The sequence below is a fragment of the Centroberyx affinis genome, unplaced genomic scaffold, assembly GCF_046629955.1.
Source record: "Centroberyx affinis isolate AG114_WGS23_722 - 3 ecotype Tasmania unplaced genomic scaffold, CSIRO-AGI_Caff_v1 ptg000216l_1, whole genome shotgun sequence".
Lineage (NCBI taxonomy): Eukaryota > Metazoa > Chordata > Actinopteri > Beryciformes > Berycidae > Centroberyx > Centroberyx affinis.
This window is the reverse complement of record NW_027278907.1, coordinates 1-17,828: the sequence shown is the minus strand read 5'-3', so window position 1 is coordinate 17,828 and position 17,828 is coordinate 1. Positions and strand designations below refer to the sequence as shown.

The following is a 17,828-nucleotide window of genomic DNA, read 5'->3' as shown; positions in this document are numbered from 1 at the left end:
AATAAAACATACAGGTCTATTTTTTCTCGAGCCATCTTCTTTGAAAAACTGGGGAAAAGCCATAGCGAAGCATCTTTTCCTCAGAACAAGGGCAGTTATTTGGTTTGTAAAGCAATACTGGTTTCACATTCAATTGAGCCTTGGCGCCTCTACTGCTTTTTCTATGATGTGGGCTGGAAAGGCCCAGAGCAAACCATCTATTGTGAAGCCCAGACAGCCTGCAACTGAAGCAAATACTGGGGTGATTTGTAATACATCACACACACACACGCACACACACACACACACACACACACACACGCACACACACGCACACACATACACACACACAGAGACTCACACACACACATATACACACAGACTCACACACTGCCCTGACAAAGATGTGTCTGGTAACAAACAAACAAACAGGCCCGCTACTGTCTCCGCCAAGCCATCTGCTCTTCTTCTCTCTCCAAAAGTGTTCACCTCTTTAGGGAGTCTCCCATTCAAGGTCTGCATGTGTGTGCTTGTGTGTGTGTGTGTGTGTGTGTGTGTGATGTGAAGTAGCAAGAATATTAGTTTGCTATGTGGTATCCTCTGCTTTGAGAACCTGATACTGGGATATACAGGAACAACAATGGTGATTTAATTACTGATGCAAGTCCCAACACAACTGTAGCTATGAACCAGATATGAGATATTTGAATAAGAAATCCATACAACTCTGATTTCAAAATTCATAGACCTACAATGCAGTCGTGGTAACAACTTATTTAAGTCTTGACATTCACAGTTAAGGATGTGGATGAGTGTATATTATGAAGGGGATGTGACTTCCACAGCTCTGACAGACTCAAATGGATCGTGACCTGACCCCTAATCTTTACAACTTGCCGATAACAAGGACCAAATGACCTCCAACTACATTCTTTCCACTCTCACAAGAAACGAGGCAGTAATCAACATGCATCTGTTAGTTCAAACTTAGGAGCCTAAAAGTAACGATATAAAACAAATCTGACTTGTGTGTAGCATCAGCACCGCCCCCACGCCCCCATACCAGACCAACACATTGATTTCCTTCACATGATCTGTGCAACACTCTTACCTTCCAGACATCTTGAATCAAGCTGATTTGCATTATGGACCAAAGAGGGTGAGTCCTTTACCACCACAAACCTCTCCAATAAATGTTTCACTGTCACCACCTAGTGTTTCTTTTTGATATCATTGTATGATTCATACAGGCGGTGACTAACAGATGAAATGGCCAAAATGCAGAGATAATTAATTTCATGTCAAAATCTCTGCTGTTGATGTATAGCAATTTAATTAGGCAACTACTGAATTAAAAGCATGATCATGCCCATCCCTGATATACAGTAATTTAAAATGTTTGACCTTGGAAGGGATGCAATGCCAACATGAAAACTTTGTTTAGCTGTTTCAAAGTGTGCTTCCCCTGTGCAGGAGGCATGAATATTCACACCCCTGCAACCCTATCAGTGGCTACCTAGTGTTTTCTTTCTACTAGAGGTCGAGCATTAAGAGAAAGTCTAGATGTTGACACAATACGCCTAGTCATCGATGAGTGTTGCAACAAACGGAGGCCTAGAGCTAAGTTTTAATATCAACTATAGCGTTTGTTTGTGTTTAAAGTTTAAGCGATGCGGAATTTGCTGTGCAATTTACGCGGAACCAATGTCCGACTTCAAATTGTTCCAGTCGGCATGTTTTTGTAAACGTACCACAGTCTCGCCCAGCACCAACATCAACGAAGAGATAGGTAACTGCATTTCACTTTAGCATCGATGTTTATTGTTGACCACTTAGAAAAAATTGTTAATTTGTGTCTTTTACATGTACTGTATGCACGACATCAAATTTTATATCAGAATTTTACAGTGACATGGAGACTTTGTACGGCCGGTGTTCCTGTTTCTATCACTATTGGCTAGCTAACGTTAGCCACTTCATTTCCTGACTTAAGCCAACCTTGGCTAGCAGACAGATCATTTCGGTATTTAATTTAATGTTAATTTACATTGTCTTGCACGACACCTGTAGCCAGCCAGGTAATGTGCAGCATGTGCCAAGCAGGAAAAGGCTTTAGTGAGATAATGTGAGCTAGCTGTAGCAGCTTATACCACTGTCCAAGTGAATTCAGTCACCTGACACTGTTCTGTCATTACTGGCGAGTTCCTATTTACTGAAAATTAAAAAAAAATGTGCAAAAGAAAATGATTATTCTTGCAAGCTGGAAATAATTTTGGAATATGGAAGCGAAGGATTGCATTCATTATCAGGAGAGAGAGCCCTAAGCGTCGAATTGGCTTTGTACACGAAGATGAACAAGTTGAACAAGCAGTGACAGTCAGGGGAAGCTAGGGATTGACATATGTAAATAGGTATAGGCCAGCAACCAGCACCAGTCATCTGGTCCATAGGACTCACACTGAACACTGATACACTGAACCAGCGGCCAGGGGTAAACGGTGATGCTGGAAATTTGCTCAGGGAGTTCGGGTCTCATGGTCAGGGATTACTGCAGGCCACAAACACTCAGAAGCAACCAAAAGGAGCAGTGATTGTCTCTGGATGGATGGAAAGAAAGGATGCCAGTTGGGGTCTAGAATATGGAAATTATCTCTTGACTCATATGAGGGATGGCTAGCAGGAGTGGGTAGTGGTACATCGTTCTCAGCTTTTGGTGGAATTGTGATAATTAAGCTTACGGTTTGCTGATACAATTAAGTTTCATTATTAAGCTGAGAAATGGTTGGTTAATGTGATCTAGGTATAAGCCAGACGTAGGTGCATGGTAGTGTGGGTGACTTTAATATTGTTTTGTGTTGAAAGCAGGTGAATGTCTTACACTTGTGTCAAATATTAGGATGGCTCAAACTAGGGCTGGGCGATATGGTTGGAATCAATATCATGATAATCTTAAGGATTTTTCTCGATATCAATATATATCACGATATGGTTTGTGTATGCAAAATCACGTTAAATAATCAAATGAATGTTCATCTCATTGAATTGAATGGTAATGTTAGGTGTGGTGTCAAACAAAACAGAAATTTTCAAATAATATTCCTAACCATACCTCTTTTTATGAGAGTTTTTAAGTAAAATTTGCTTGTCATCATCAATTTAGACAGCAGAAATGTGTCATGATATTAAAATATCTTCATATCATCACGATATGATTCCACTGAAAGACGATAAACGATAATATAGAATTATCGCCCAGCCCTAGCTCAAACCTTCCCCACCCTCCTTTGCTACCAATCAATAATTCTACATCTTTCCCCAGATCTGGGCTGTCTGCACCTCTTTTTTCAGGTCAGGTCATGGAGTTTGCAGAGCTGATAAAGACGCCCCGGGTCGATGGGGTTGTCCTCCATCGGCCCTTCATGCCCACGGTGGAGGGGACGCTGTGCTTGACTGGTCATCACCTCATTCTCTCCTCCAGACAGGACAACACAGAAGAACTCTGGCTGCTTCACTCCAACATTGACTCCATAGAGAAGAGGTGAGGCTGTACTTACTGTCATGGGGATTGTAAAACTTTTTTCCTTGATTGCTTTTCATGGAATGTCTATATTAAAATGTTATTTCATTATTTCTACTTAAGATTCACCTGACATCTGAAAAAGTAGCGGTATTTATACCTCTGCTAGGAAGCATATAATTGTTGTGGAGGTAGTATAGCTAGCTATAATTTATTAATATACAGAGGGGGACAAAATAACAGAAACACTAACTGTGCTGGAAAAATACAACTTAGACTGTGTACTGTGCTGTAGAAGTGGAAAACTACTGACTATACTATAATATAATAACTTGTGTGACCAGGTCATGACCAGGTCACAACTCCTTTTGCATGAGCAGAGCCAATTTGAGCAGGATCCCCACACTCCCTGCGCTCAGCTTGTTTGTTAAGAGAAAAGAGGAAGCTGCGGCTGGGAGGTGGGTGAAACTGTCCGACTGTCTGAGGTGAACCTGTCTGTCCGAGGCAGACAGATAGCGAGGATGAAGAGACCATACTCGGTAGCAGTTCCTTTCTTTCCAGGCTCACGGAGATGTATAAATATACTTAAGAGCAGATCGCTGCTCATTGCTGTGGAGACCTCTGTTCTCTGTATGCTTGAGCCCATTTGCAAATGCTTAAATAAATAGCCAGAAAGACAAGTTTATTGTTGCTCTCCTTTATTGCAGAATTTCCACAACACTAACAAATGTATTAATATCAACTACTTAATAAGGTGTAGGGCCATCCTTCAGGATGGATTCAATCCTCACTGAAATGCTGCCATACAGGTCCTGAATATCCCACTGCACTCAGGATGCATGGGATATTATTACCATTCCTCAAGAAGGAAAGCCTCCAGTTCCTTGAGGGATGAAGGAGACTGAAATCCACTTGCACTCTGCGCTCCAGAACTTCCCATAATTGTTGTATTATGTTAAGATCCGGTGGTTGGGGAGGCATGGAAGGCATTTCACTTCATCCTGGTGTTCATAAAACCAAGTCTTGAATTTGTTTAGCCGTGTATAATGGAGATATTATCGTTTTGGAATATGGGGATATTATGAGGGAACTTCATTTGCACTATAGGCTGCACCTGGTCCTGTAAAATGGCCTCATATTCCTTTGCCATCATACCACCATGCAGAGAAATTATCACACCTAATGACTCCCATGAGATGGCTTCCCAAAACAACCACCATGTCTCTTCAGTTGCCAACAGACACTGCGGGTTAAAGGCATCTTTCTCCAAACATACAAACAACACTTCCACATGTAGGAGAAACAGTGGAAAAATCACTCATCAGACAATATTACTGTTTTTCCATTGCTCAGTCGACCAGGTTTAATGCTTTTTACACCAGGATATGCATCTTTGTGTAATGGCCTTGGATACAAGCAGTTTCTGAATGGCAGCTCTGCCATAAATTCCAGCTTTGTGAAGCTCACAATGTACAGTTTTGTTGGTTCTGTGTCACATAGATGATGCTTCAATACTGTGGTAGTTTTTCACATTTGTGTTGTTTAGCAACTGTCTTGTTAAGAGTCTGTCTGTCCCAGTCAGTTAACTTGGGCTTGTGACTACTGTTCCTCTTTGCCAGTGCAGTTTGTCCGTGTTTGAAATATGTTGTCATGGTTTTCATGACTGTTTCCCTTTCATGACTTTCCCTTGCCACGTGACATAATAAATAATAAATTAAATGTTTTATTATTATTATTGTTGTTGTTGTTGTTGTTGTTGTAGTTAATAACAACAATAATAATGATAATAAACTCATTTATTTCACATATTTCAATTTCATAAAAGTGGCCATTGTCAGACCTTTTTTTTAAACCGGACACATATTGATAGCTGGCATTCAGCTTATCATGAGTGACTGTGTGGATGCCTTTGTAATTGTGATTTAGTTCAAAGTTGAAGTCATATTTCATATGTTGTTTCTGTTATTTTGTCTATTCCATGTAGTTTGCAATTGGGAAAACTGGCGATTTTTTCATCGTCCGTCTGTGATGATCATCACATTATAGGTGTGATTGCTGACAAAGCAGCAAGTTAATTCAAGTCCACCCCAAGACAATTGTCTTCTCTGCTGTGCTTCCCTTTTGGATCAAATCTTCAACATGTCTTTCAGATTTGTTGGGTCTCTTGGAACCATCATAGTGAAGTGTAAAGACTTGAGGGTGATCCAGCTGGACATCCCTGGCATGGAGGAGTGTCTCAACATAGCCAGCTCTATTGAGGTAAGAAGGAGGCCAATGTATCCCAAATATGCAATACAGACTATACACACACACACACACCATCTCTTTTTCAACTATTGTTTACTACAAAATATTCACCTTTACTTTTTGAGATGTTTTTCACCTTGTAATGTCAGATTAAATTCCACATGTGACTAAAGAAAATGTGTTGCTAATTGATATTTCTTATGCGTCTCTAGGCCCTGTCCACTCTTGATTCAGTCTCGCTGATGTACCCCTTCTTCTACCGGCCCATGTTTGAAGTCATAGACGATGGCTGGAACTCGTTCCTTCCAGATGATTCCTTTAAAGACTTGGAGTCTATGGTATGGACATGATCAACGATAATAACTTTGTATTGGCTATAGGTAGGCTAAGACATCGTTAAAGTCATTCTCTTTACCCAGGGGGGTCAAACCATGTGCCATGGAAGGCTGAGAGTAAGCAGGTTTTCATTCCAACCAAATACTACACCGGCTGATTTTACTGATTAGCACAACTTCAGACAGAGAAGAGGAACTAATCACTGTAATAATCTGTTGTAGTCTTCGGTTGGAATGAAAACCTGCATACTCTTGGCCCTCTGTGGTACATGGTTTGACACTCTTGTCTTAACCCAACACCATCTCCTCCCTCAGACAGATGAGTGGAGACTGAGCGAAGTCAACAAGGACTTCAGTGTGTGTCCGTCATACCCCCATCTAGTGGCAGTGCCCAAAGATGTTGACGACGACACACTGAGGAAAGTAGCCACCTTCCGTTACGGTGGCCGCTTCCCAGTACTTAGCTACTACCACAAGAAGAACGGCATGGTGAGCACATCATGGGAAATTAAGTTAATACGGTTGTGATTGTTTTTGCAATACATAATTTTTTTTAAACATGTAGTGGCTAACTGTAATATAACACAATGCTTTTAGCAGGTATGGTTTAGTTTTAGTAGCATGGATTGTCCCATTTGTAGAAAATGTCTCATGAAAATTGCCGCTTCTTGAAAAGCCTTATAATCACTTCCACCAGGTGATGATGCGCGCGGGGCAGCCTCTGACAGGCACCAACGGACGGCGGTGCAAGGAGGACGAGAAGCTCATCAACGCCACCCTGCGGCCGGGCAAACGCGGCTATGTTATTGACACACGCACCATCAATGTGGCCCAGCAGGCCAAAGCTCGCGGTGGAGGGTTTGAGTCTGAGGCTAACTACCCCCAGTGGAGGAGGATCCATAAGGCCATCGAAAGGTGGGCGGTCGCTATTGGCTTTAAGTGCTCTTTTAATTGATAATTGATCTTTGCACTGATGTATCATTCATATTTGTTATCATAATCATAAACTACTCTTCATGAATACAGTATTTTTTACTAGGGCTGGGTATTGTCAAAGATGTCAGGATACCATTTGATATAATACTAATATAATAATACTATGATTCACGATATGAGTGCTAGAATGACACCTACAGGATCCTCTCATACACAGATTTTTTAACAGTGTTTGGATCTTATGTTACATCCAACCATTCTGTCATTTCCAGGTCTAATGTCCTCCAGGAGAGCCTGATTAAGCTGGTGGAGGCCTGCAACGACCAGTCGCACAGCATGGACCGCTGGTTGAGCAAGTTAGAGGCTTCCAGCTGGCAGACCCACGTCAAAGAGATCCTCACCACCGCCTGCCTGGCTGCACAGTGTATTGACAGGTCAGGGACTTAAACTTGTCCAGCACCTGTAATCAGTACATCACCATTCCAGCAGATTTTCATACTGTGCATGATGTTTATGTCTCAGAAGTTGTAGCAATGCAATTAGCAATGCATGTGTGTGAGTGCTGCCATTGTGTATATCTATTGTATTGTTCTGAATGGTGCATAAAAAGACAACAGGTGTGTGCTAGGGTCCTAGGAATATGACAGATATTACTTTGGTTCAATTGATTGTTTTTGATGAAAAATGAATACCCACATCATAGTTGTAACAAACTACTCTCTGGCCTCCTTGTAGCCAAGTTAAGCTAGCTAACATAATGTTATAATAATAATATTGCAATGAGTGTGGTTATACAGGTGGTACAAACAGTAATTCTACATGGCATCTGCTCTGTACATTCTGTACAGCAAGTGCTTGACTGATAGAAGCCCCTTGTCGGAACAAGCATGGCAGTTTCTCTGTGTTATTGGTTTATGTTTTCTTTAAAACATTAGAGTAGCCAGCATGTATTTTTGTCTCAGGGAGGGAGCATCGGTGCTTGTTCACGGCACAGAGGGGACAGACTCCACCCTGCAGGTGACCTCCCTGGCCCAGATCATCCTGGATCCGGCCTGCAGGACCATTAGGGGCTTTCAAGGCCTGGTGGAACGAGAGTGGCTCCAGGTGAGCTTCTCTCAACTTTCAAGTGCAGATATTATTAGCCTGAATTTGCATGCTCTTTATTTTTCTATATTTTTACAGAGTGAAATGCCTTTAAATATTCACATCTAGGTGCTACAGGGGAGAAGACTGACACAAGACTGATGACACATGACTCTCCTAACCAAAATTGAATAGGGGTGCATGGGGTTAATGATGTGAGCACAACTCGGGTTACAGAGACATAGTCAATTTCTTACCTCAGTTAAAATCATGATGACTGGTCTCCTAAGTGTTTGTGTTCTAAGACGGACATGGGTCCTGGCCTTTCTCTTCATGACCCCTCCCTCCTCTGTGACCTGCTCCCCAGGCGGGCCACCCGTTCCAGCAGCGCTGCGCCCAGTCAGCCTACTCCAACAGCAAGCCTCGCCAAGAAGCTCCTGTCTTCCTGCTGTTCTTGGACTGTGTGTGGCAGATCCTGCGCCAGTTTCCATGCTCCTTTGAATTCAGCGAGAACTTCCTGGTGCAGCTCTTCGAGCATGCCTACGCTTCCCAGTTTGGCACCTTCATGGGCAACAGTGCAGCCGAGAGGTCAGTCTGGGCCTGTTCTGGATGCTGTACTGGCTTATGTCGGTCATATACTATGTTTTTGAAGTGCATGGGCCTACTCTGCTGTAACATATTATAGACCTACACTGAGCCTCTATTAGTTATTTATTTTACTAGTTTACATACTACCTGTCTTTATGTGTAAATCAATAAAGATACAGACAGGTAGTTTACATACTACCTGTCTGTATCTTTATTGATTTACACATAAGTCCACTTTGTCTTTTTTGTATTTCAAGTCTAGAGGTCCACCTTACTCTGCCTGTAATCTCATAGCCAAGGACACAACCCAGTAGGATAAAGGGGTTTCGTTGCACCATGTAGGGCAGCCCAGACATGAATCACGATTGATGTGGAAAGTAAAAGCTCCGCTCCAATTTTTCCACAGTTGTGAGGGCCGATATGATTCATAGAAGATCTTAGCACTATGTGCCAACACAATGGTTGGAAAAGTTTTGTCATTGGTGTGGTGATACAGGATATAGCCAAGAAGTTTTAATTTTGCTTAGATAGAATGTTAAGGAAAAAAGGGAAATTACGCAATGCTGAAAATGATCTTGAGTATGTGTCTGAGTATGTCTTTCAGCAACGCCCTGATTCATACAGTTCCTCATTTGTACTTGGCAGCTGCCCACAGTCTTCTACTGTTGGCCACTGAACAGCTGTGGATGAAGTGACTTGCCCAAAGCCACCTCAACTGTGGTTGTTGAGGGCAAGGAGAACAACCACAGTCGAGGTCACTCACTTCAGTCACTTTACCCGCCTAAATTTGCCCAGTCAGCCCAAACTGTCAATGTGCCGGTTACAAACATACTTCTCCAAGGTTTAGGCAACCTCCGCCTTTTTTGGTTTACCTGCAACCTCCCTCTCCCTTTATAGGGCCAAACTGTCTCTGCCTGAGAAGACGGTGTCTCTTTGGTCATGGGTGAATCGGCCCCAGGAACTGGAGCGTCTGTCCAACCCGCTCTATGAGGCCAACAGCCTTGTGATCTGGCCCTCCGTGGCCCCGCAGAGCCTGCTGCTGTGGGAAGGTAAGAATCATAAACAATACTCAACTCTAATATCATATATTAGTGTTGGTTTACGTCACACTCAGGATATGAAACGCTATCCGGAATTACCCATAAAAGTCCAAATCAAAGGCTACAGCAACTGAATTGAACAGGATTGGATTTATGACATTACAGTGTGGGTTTGACTCATGCTGTTCTGTTGAATCTTTCTGTTTTTGCTTTCCTGTTTCCAGTCTTCAGTCTTCTTCAATAAATTATATTTCTGTTCAATTCAGTTGAAAATCTTTATTTATCCAGAGGGGGCAATTATGAAGCCAGGATAGTTAAAAAACAAACAAAAAACATTCAAGCAGTAAAAAGGAGGGCTTAACATTCAGTCAAGTGCTGTTATCATACTATAAAGCAAGGAATCTCTGTCTGTATGTGTGTCCTTCGCATATCTCGAGAACCGTTCGTCTGATCTACTTCACACTTGGCGGGTGTATTGCTGGGGACCCAAGGACGTGCAGTGTCGGATTGGACACGCGACACGTTCAATATTAATAAACTTTAAATAAACAAGTGGACAACGTGCAGCAGTGGGGCGGGGCGAACAGCGCTCTGTGCAGCAGTGGGGCTCAAAGTGAACGGGCACTGCACTAGTAGAATAAATAAGTAAACATCTAAATAAATAATAATGCTTAATAGGTAGTGAATAAGGGGGGGGCAGAGTTAAAGGAATAGTTCACCCAAAAATGAAAATTCTGCCATCATCTACTCACCCTCAAGCCAAATGAAACACAGGTGAAATTTGTTAGTCTATATAACACACAGAGAGGTTGGCAGCACAACTTGGTAGCAGCCTTCTCCAAAACAACTGAAGTCAATGGGGACCAGTTCTTTAGAGTTCCAAAACAAAAACAGCCAAACAATCACACTGTGAATAGAAAGACCTATACACCATTATTTGTTGCAAATCAGTCAGCTGTAGTTAAGATTTGCATGAAATGATGGTGTAAATATACTGTAGGTCTTTTTGGAACTCTGAAGAACTGGTCCCCACTGACTTCAGTTGTTTTGGAGAAGGCTGCTATGGAGTTGTTGAATAAACTGCTGACTATGATGACTGATGATGATATAAAGAAACATGAATCACAAAACATCACAGAGTTCACAGTAAGGTTACTGCAGGAAGAGTGAGAGTATAAGGAGTATTGCACACATGATGGATGGGGAAACTTATGCATTTGCCTGTGATATGCTGTCCTACATCTTTCCTCTTCTCATTTGTGATTTGTTTCTTCTTAGTATTTCATTGTTTATATTGACATTCAGAAATTTCACCAGAGGGGGGCAGCGTTGATTTCACCACTCTGGGAGATAAAGGGGGTGACTTCATAAGCAACTAGTAAATAATCTATACATAATAGTTCCCTGTTCACATTTTCAAAATGTTCAAAGTTACATACATACATACATACATACATACATACATACATACATACATACATACATACATACAGTAAATTCATATATGCTTACTTATTTTTTTTTTTTTTTTATCTCCAAGGGAAATGTAATTGCTGCTGTCAGCAACACATTTGAGACACAAAAAATAACATAAAATGCTATAATAAAGCTATTAAAAACTTAAAACAACATAATCCCCCCAGTCTTGTAGGGCTGGGTATCGGTACTCGATACCTTTTAATGTATCGACCGAAATAACCCAGTACCAAGTAGTATGGAAACTTCTCCAGCCAAACAATACCTGCATTCGATACTTTTTGTACACAGATCTAGAAAAAAATGACTTTTTGTGTGGTTTTGCTCGCAGCCAATCACCGCAAGCGTTCTTTGATTTAATGCGACGTGTGATTGGCCCGCTACCGCAGCAGCTACAACCCATACAGTCTGTGGTGGTGAAGTCGAGCGTGGTGTATGTGACGGAGTTGGCAGTTCAGCGTGCCGAGATGCCACCGAAATGTAAAAAAAAAGGTATCGAATGAAGTACTCTATTGGTATCGGTATCACTTTAAGGCTACTGGTATTGGTACTGGTATCATAATTTTTTAAACGATACCCAGCCCTACAGTCTAGTCACTTGGCCTATTAACACAGCATGTGACACGTTAATCACAATAAACACCACCCCTCATACAAATCAACATTTGGCAGTAAGTAATTAACAGTAGAAATTATGTGTCATCAGCCCAAATACAACGTACATAATAGTATACCGTGCAAACATAATAAAATGCAATAAAATAATAGGCAGGTAAATCACGAGACTTGTTATTTGCATTACGGTACAAACAAACCCTGAAACATGTTCTTAACTTTGTCAGTAGCAGACTTTCACTTCTGATCACCTACCTCGTGAAACACATTACATGAAGAGGTCACAATGTGCATTAGACCATTTAGCTCATATGACTTTCCACTGGTTTTCAGCACCTGTACATTTTCAACATTGCTTAGATTGCTTCTCCGGCACGCCGATGATGCATTTGGCCTGCATGGTTGTCTTATTATAGGTCGCTCAGTAGGTGTGCTCACTGACACCTGAGCTCCTATGACGCTGGGAGGCAACAGGAGCAGTTTACTACTAGTTATCAGTTAGCAGTCATATGCATGCTAATCTTAGCGCTGTGGCACACTTTTCCACTTGTCTGTGGAAAGACTGACTCCCACAGCAGATAAAGTATCTGAACCTGCGGCTAATTTGTTAATTTGTACACCATAAGAAGATTAGAGTTTATTAGGCAACGCCCAACAAAGATCATGAATGTCAGAGGTTATCAAATATTATATAAACTCTCTACTTGATCATCAACACAAAATCAACCCAATCGGTGATGTCAAAGGGATGAAACTTTCAAATATGTTGCACTTCTGGCCACACGCCAATCAGCAAAAAGTTTGAAAGTTTGAAAGTTTCAACCCACAGAGAGCAGTGCAATAATAGCTTGGTAGGCTTTCTGTGTCTTGCTAAAACATGCTATTGTGTGTCTTGTGCTTTGTTCTGCTTCTTTGTGTTTTTCTTGTATAACTCTGTCCTACAATTGATTGTTGATCAGTTATATCTTGTCGAGGCTATCTAGACTCATTCTCTGTAAAGTCCTTTGAGACATGCTTGTGATAAAGGGCTATACACATATATAAATGAACTTGAACTTGAATAGCGATACAGGCTTGTGACAGGAAAGCTTGTGATTGGAATACCCTGAAGTATGAGAAAATCTGCGTGGGTGAAGTGAATGCATAGTGCTCTCTTCTCCCCCAGCAGCCACCTCTGAGGTGGCCTTGAGCAAGAAACTTAACCTCCAACTGCAGTAGAGCTGCTCAGCGGCCAACAGTAGAAGAATGTGGTTGTATCAGGCTGCTCCCAAGTGTGAGTCGAACTGTATGAATGTGAAGCAGACTGGTGCTAAAAAAGAGCATGCTTTGCTCAAGCAGAACCCTTCCACAAATCAAGATTTTAAATAATGTTCTGGTGATATATGGACATGAAATAATTCAGGAGTTACAAGCTAGGATTAATTGGATGGGGGTGTTTTAGTTGAAATTGGGCATTATCATAGACACATTGACAGTCTATGTTAGAGAAGAGCATGCTTTTTGCTTTTCCACATCAAGCATCCCCTGGAAATACTTTAACATTTCATAAATTCTGTGATAGTGAAAAGGGTTGGACTTTACTGTATTTCATTAAGCAACATGAACATATCAAATAAGACTGAATTATTATGATTTATCATTGCTTTCAAAAGGATGTATTACAGGAATCTAGTTTTGGAAAGTCCTAGCAAAGGGCTTTACCGGTCCAAACTCGATGATAGTGATAAGATCTGATTATACATCCTAAAACATTTCTCTTGGAAATTGTTTAAGTAAGAAGGATGGAGTTCATTTCTATAATTGGGTGTTCTGGGGAGCTAGCTTCTGGGACGTCCCAGGGGAATCTTTGCCTGAACTGCAAGTTTTGCTGATTCTTGCATCAGCTCAACATAAAGGCCCTGCATACAGAAGGGGGTCTAGACAGAGGAGGGGTCATTAAGTTCAAACATGGCTGCGCGAGGGGCCCCTTCTAAAGCCCAAAGCGTGAGAGCCACACCCTCATTCCACATGAATTGGGACATACAAGACTGGTCTGACTGGAGAGCGTGAAATGCTACACGGTACACGCATGCTGCTTGTACTGCTGGGAAAGTTCAAATCTCCAGCTCTTGCTGTTGACACTAAAGAGGACTGTGATGGTGCATACCCAATCTTCATAAAACCATAGATCAGAAGTTGCTGTGTCATGCTGAGCGCACGACTGCTGTGCTCTAACTAGGCAGGTCTCTCTGCTGTGGAGACATGCTGCTGTTTTATCAAGTACAAACACAGAAAAGAAATACTACTGCTGAAATATACTGCTGTGTTATTTCCTTTAGAAGTTGTGCACAAAAAGTAAAGCAGGCTTTTTAAGGGCTCCATGTTCTAGAAATGGGAAACTTAAGCTGCAATTTTCTATAGCCTAGTATTTATTGTATCATCCAGAGACACACAGATGCTTTAATCCTGTCAGTCGTATCTGTGTCATCCAGGGACATATTATATATTATATATTATATATATATATTTTTTCCTATTGCTAATACTTATGCCATCCAGGCACACACAATGTTTTATTCCTACTAATCTGGAATTAAATATGTCATATTTCAATATTCATTTGAAGAAGAATGCTGGAGGCATGTGAATTTTAATGTGTGAATTTTAATTTGCAGGGTGATGCTAATATTTGACAGATCATACAGCTTGCTGTATTAAATTGACCAAAGTAGAGCCTTTCTTTAATGATGTCATTCAGACTAGTGTAATTTTTATATCACCAGAATACATCAAAGTTGCAGGCCTTCGTTTGAAGAGTTTTATTCCAAAATGCTATATATCATACCAAGTTAATCATTCATTATCTCTAAAATGTAGAGAATCCAATCTGTAAAACCTTTAGCATTTTGTTTACCAAGGGCTTAAGTTCCCACTATCCTTTACAATGTACCATAATTTCTTTTTAATTTTTGCTATCAATCATTTTGTAAGAGGTTTCACTTTTTTCAAATGATGGGTGTCTGATTTTGGAGCAAAACCCATTTATTTATGACATGAAATATACAAATACCCTGTGCAGTCTAATTTGCAATAATTTGCTTTTAATTGCAATTTAAGGAAATTCTGTTTTTCACAAAATATACAATATTTAATCACCACATACTTCATTCCTGGTTTATTTAGTGCATGTTCATCTAATCTAGTATACTGTTGAGATTAGATGTCTGGAGGTTTGGATATATTCCCAGTGTCTGCCCAATAATCTGAAATAATTATTTTGTAAGGTGAATTGAAGAGCTGTAACTCTTTCATTTTAAAGGACTTGGATTTGTTAATAGAGTCACATCTTGAAAAACGCCACCATTTCTAAATTAGAGGCATGAAACATAGAAGAGCATCATCTACGGGTGTTTTGTTGTCTTGTCCCAGAGCGCTGACCTGAACAAGTTCAGGACATCACCCCGCTTGGTACCATACTGAGTGGCAGGCGACCTACTTATTGTGCTGTACATTCCACTCATACAGAACATCTCTTAGGTCACGCTTGTCTATCCGGTGTAGCAGTCCAGTTTGCAACAACACCCCACCCAGCATCCAACACAGATGCTGTAGGAAAGGTGTTGCACAACCAGTTCACCCCCCCACACTATTTTATAGGATGCCATGTGACATACTCTTCAGTTGCGATGGCATTTCTATATTTATCGCTACCTGTGCCACCAATAAACCGCAGAACCACAGACAGGATCTTGACCCTTTTTTGCCAACTGCTACGCTGTCGTTCTTCTAATGTTTTTTAAATCACTGAAACATTTTGACTTTTTTGTACATAATCAGGTATATTTTTTTTTAACAATTTTTATTTTAGTTACCTCAATTAGAAGATGGTTGGTTGCAGAGCACACAGAGACTCTGCACTTCTGCTAAACCTTAATAATGTTTTTTTATTGGCCTTATTACAGCATTTTGTTATGTTGTGTGTTGCTGCTGTGACAGTTGAATTTCTCCCTGGGATAAATATGGCACCTATCTGTCTATATAAATGCTCTATATTTTCAATGTGCTGCTTTTTCGAATGTAGTATGTAGTGCAGAATAGAAATGAGTGAAACTTCTTCATTGTAGCAGGTGTTCCTCTTTACAATTCTTGCCATATACGATCAGTGAATTGAAAGCTAACAGTACTCTCTCTCCTACATTACAGGAGTGTTCCTTCGCTGGAACCGCTCCTCCAAGTGTTTGGACGAGGCGTACGAGGAAATGGTTCATATCATCGAGTACAACAAGGAGCTGCAGAACAAAGTCAACAGCCTGCGCAGGCAGCTGGCCCAGCTGGAGACCGAAGACCCTCTGCTGCAGACCCCCTAGAGCGAGACCCGGACATGGAGGCAAGATGGAAGATAGAGAGGTAGAAAATGAGAAAACTAAAGAAGAAAAAAGATAAACGTTAGCCCTGTTTGAGGCTTTGAGTTGGGGATTAAATGTATTTCTATTTCAGTTCAGTCATGTATATGAGAAATTGTACATTTTTTATTATTTTCATCACAAGATAGTCCTTACACGTTTGTTTGTTGCCTGTACTGATTAAAAATTAAATGGACTTGGCCTAGAAGCTAAAATGATAACCTTCAAAAATCAACCTCTCTTCCATTTTGCTTTCATGCAGTTAGTGAGCAGTTATTCTACACACAGCTTGTATGACTGAATGAATTGAAACTGTGCCTCCCTGAAACCACATATGCTTAAAGGAAGAAAACCACACATTCCCAAAGTATTTTGCCATGTCATCTAATTGAAAGGAAGCAGAAAGGAGGGCAAGATAAAGATTCGGAAACAACAAAAAAACCCCACAGCCAGTCATTCCTCAGAGCGCCACTGAAAGCTGAACATGCTTCCTCTCATACGACCCCAATATCAGTTTGCATGCCATGTACGCATGTACAGACATATAATGTAGGGATCCTGACATCATGCTTCGCCTAGTCAGCTGCATTCACAGCTGCTAAGCCTTGTTAAACCCCTACACCTCACATTCACCACCTCAGTTACATACACACAATGTGTTATAACAACACTAGATTTTGGACTCCTAGCTGTCTGCGGGCATTGATCTTGCTCAGGAGTGGACAAGCTATTGTTATATCAGGATTTAGGAGGAGAACGTTTAGAGAAAAAAACGGCACGTAAATGTTCCTGTACTCATGAGACTACATGGTACGCCTTTTTACCAGACATCCTGCTGAATATATATGACACTCTGGAGCGCTGCAGAGTAACTATGGCAACATATAGGGTACTAGTAGGCAGCATGTGGCTTTGCTGCATGTTGAGATGATGTAATAGTTTAGTGTAGGTAGGGTCGACATCAGAGTAACCACTTTATAATGAGAGGGAAGACTTGCTCAATATAGCTCTGAACAAAATGTCTTGATACTTGTATGTTTCTTAGATCATTCATTACATTACATTCCAAACACTGTCACGGCCAGAGATTTGAAAGCACGCAAGAAAGACTTTTAATGTAATCTTTAATGTGGTTTTCATATGCTTAGCACACATGCCTCTGTAATGTGACTTTATAAAACAGTGAATGTCCGTCAGCTGCCCTGGGAATGTAATATTGTTCAGGACCTCATTGCCATAGTTAGAATTTGTGTTGGACACATGATTTTTTTCTATTTGAAAACGAGTGTTGCCAAAATTGGTCGTTGACTCGGAAGGAACGAGTGGAGGTTTGTGTGCTTAAAAATATTGTACATTATTGAACAAAACGCATACCTGCTGTTTCGTAGTTTAATGATATTATCTAAAACTAAGGCACTTTGTGTGAAAGGCATTTCATTTACTGTATATAAGTCATATTCTCATACAACATATGCTACAATATAAAAAAAACAACGGGCTTATTTCTTGTATTTAACATTATTGTTTTTACTTTCAGTACTTGCCAGTTGTTGTTGCCACATTGGCCAAAAAACATCTTAATGCTGAATGTGAAAACACACCAGTAGTATACAGTATCCTACATACTGTA

General features: G+C 40.8%; 1 protein-coding gene across 1 annotated transcript; it reads left to right on the top strand.

Annotated features, from left to right (window-relative positions):
* The first annotated feature begins 1,737 nt into the window (after positions 1-1,737).
* LOC139662621 (myotubularin-related protein 9-like) lies at positions 1,738-17,796 on the top strand. The gene is made up of 11 exons (XM_071541327.1): positions 1,738-1,768; positions 3,299-3,517; positions 5,647-5,755; positions 5,956-6,081; positions 6,394-6,567; positions 6,776-6,993; positions 7,287-7,448; positions 7,977-8,118; positions 8,465-8,685; positions 9,583-9,734; positions 15,999-17,796. The coding sequence occupies exons 2-11, from the start codon at positions 3,336-3,338 to the stop codon at positions 16,160-16,162; spliced, it is 1,650 nt and encodes a 549-aa protein (XP_071397428.1). The 5' UTR covers positions 1,738-1,768; positions 3,299-3,335; the 3' UTR covers positions 16,163-17,796.
* Positions 17,797-17,828: the final 32 nt, after the last annotated feature.

Coding starts and splice junctions, on each gene's coding strand:
- LOC139662621 (XM_071541327.1), top strand. CDS start 3,336: ATGGAGTTTGCAGAGCTGATAAAGACGCCCCGGGTCGATGGGGTTGTC. Junction 6,082..6,393: donor TTAAAGACTTGGAGTCTATG/GTATGGACATGA, acceptor CTCCTCCCTCAG/ACAGATGAGTGGAGACTGAG. Junction 6,994..7,286: donor ATCCATAAGGCCATCGAAAG/GTGGGCGGTCGC, acceptor TGTCATTTCCAG/GTCTAATGTCCTCCAGGAGA.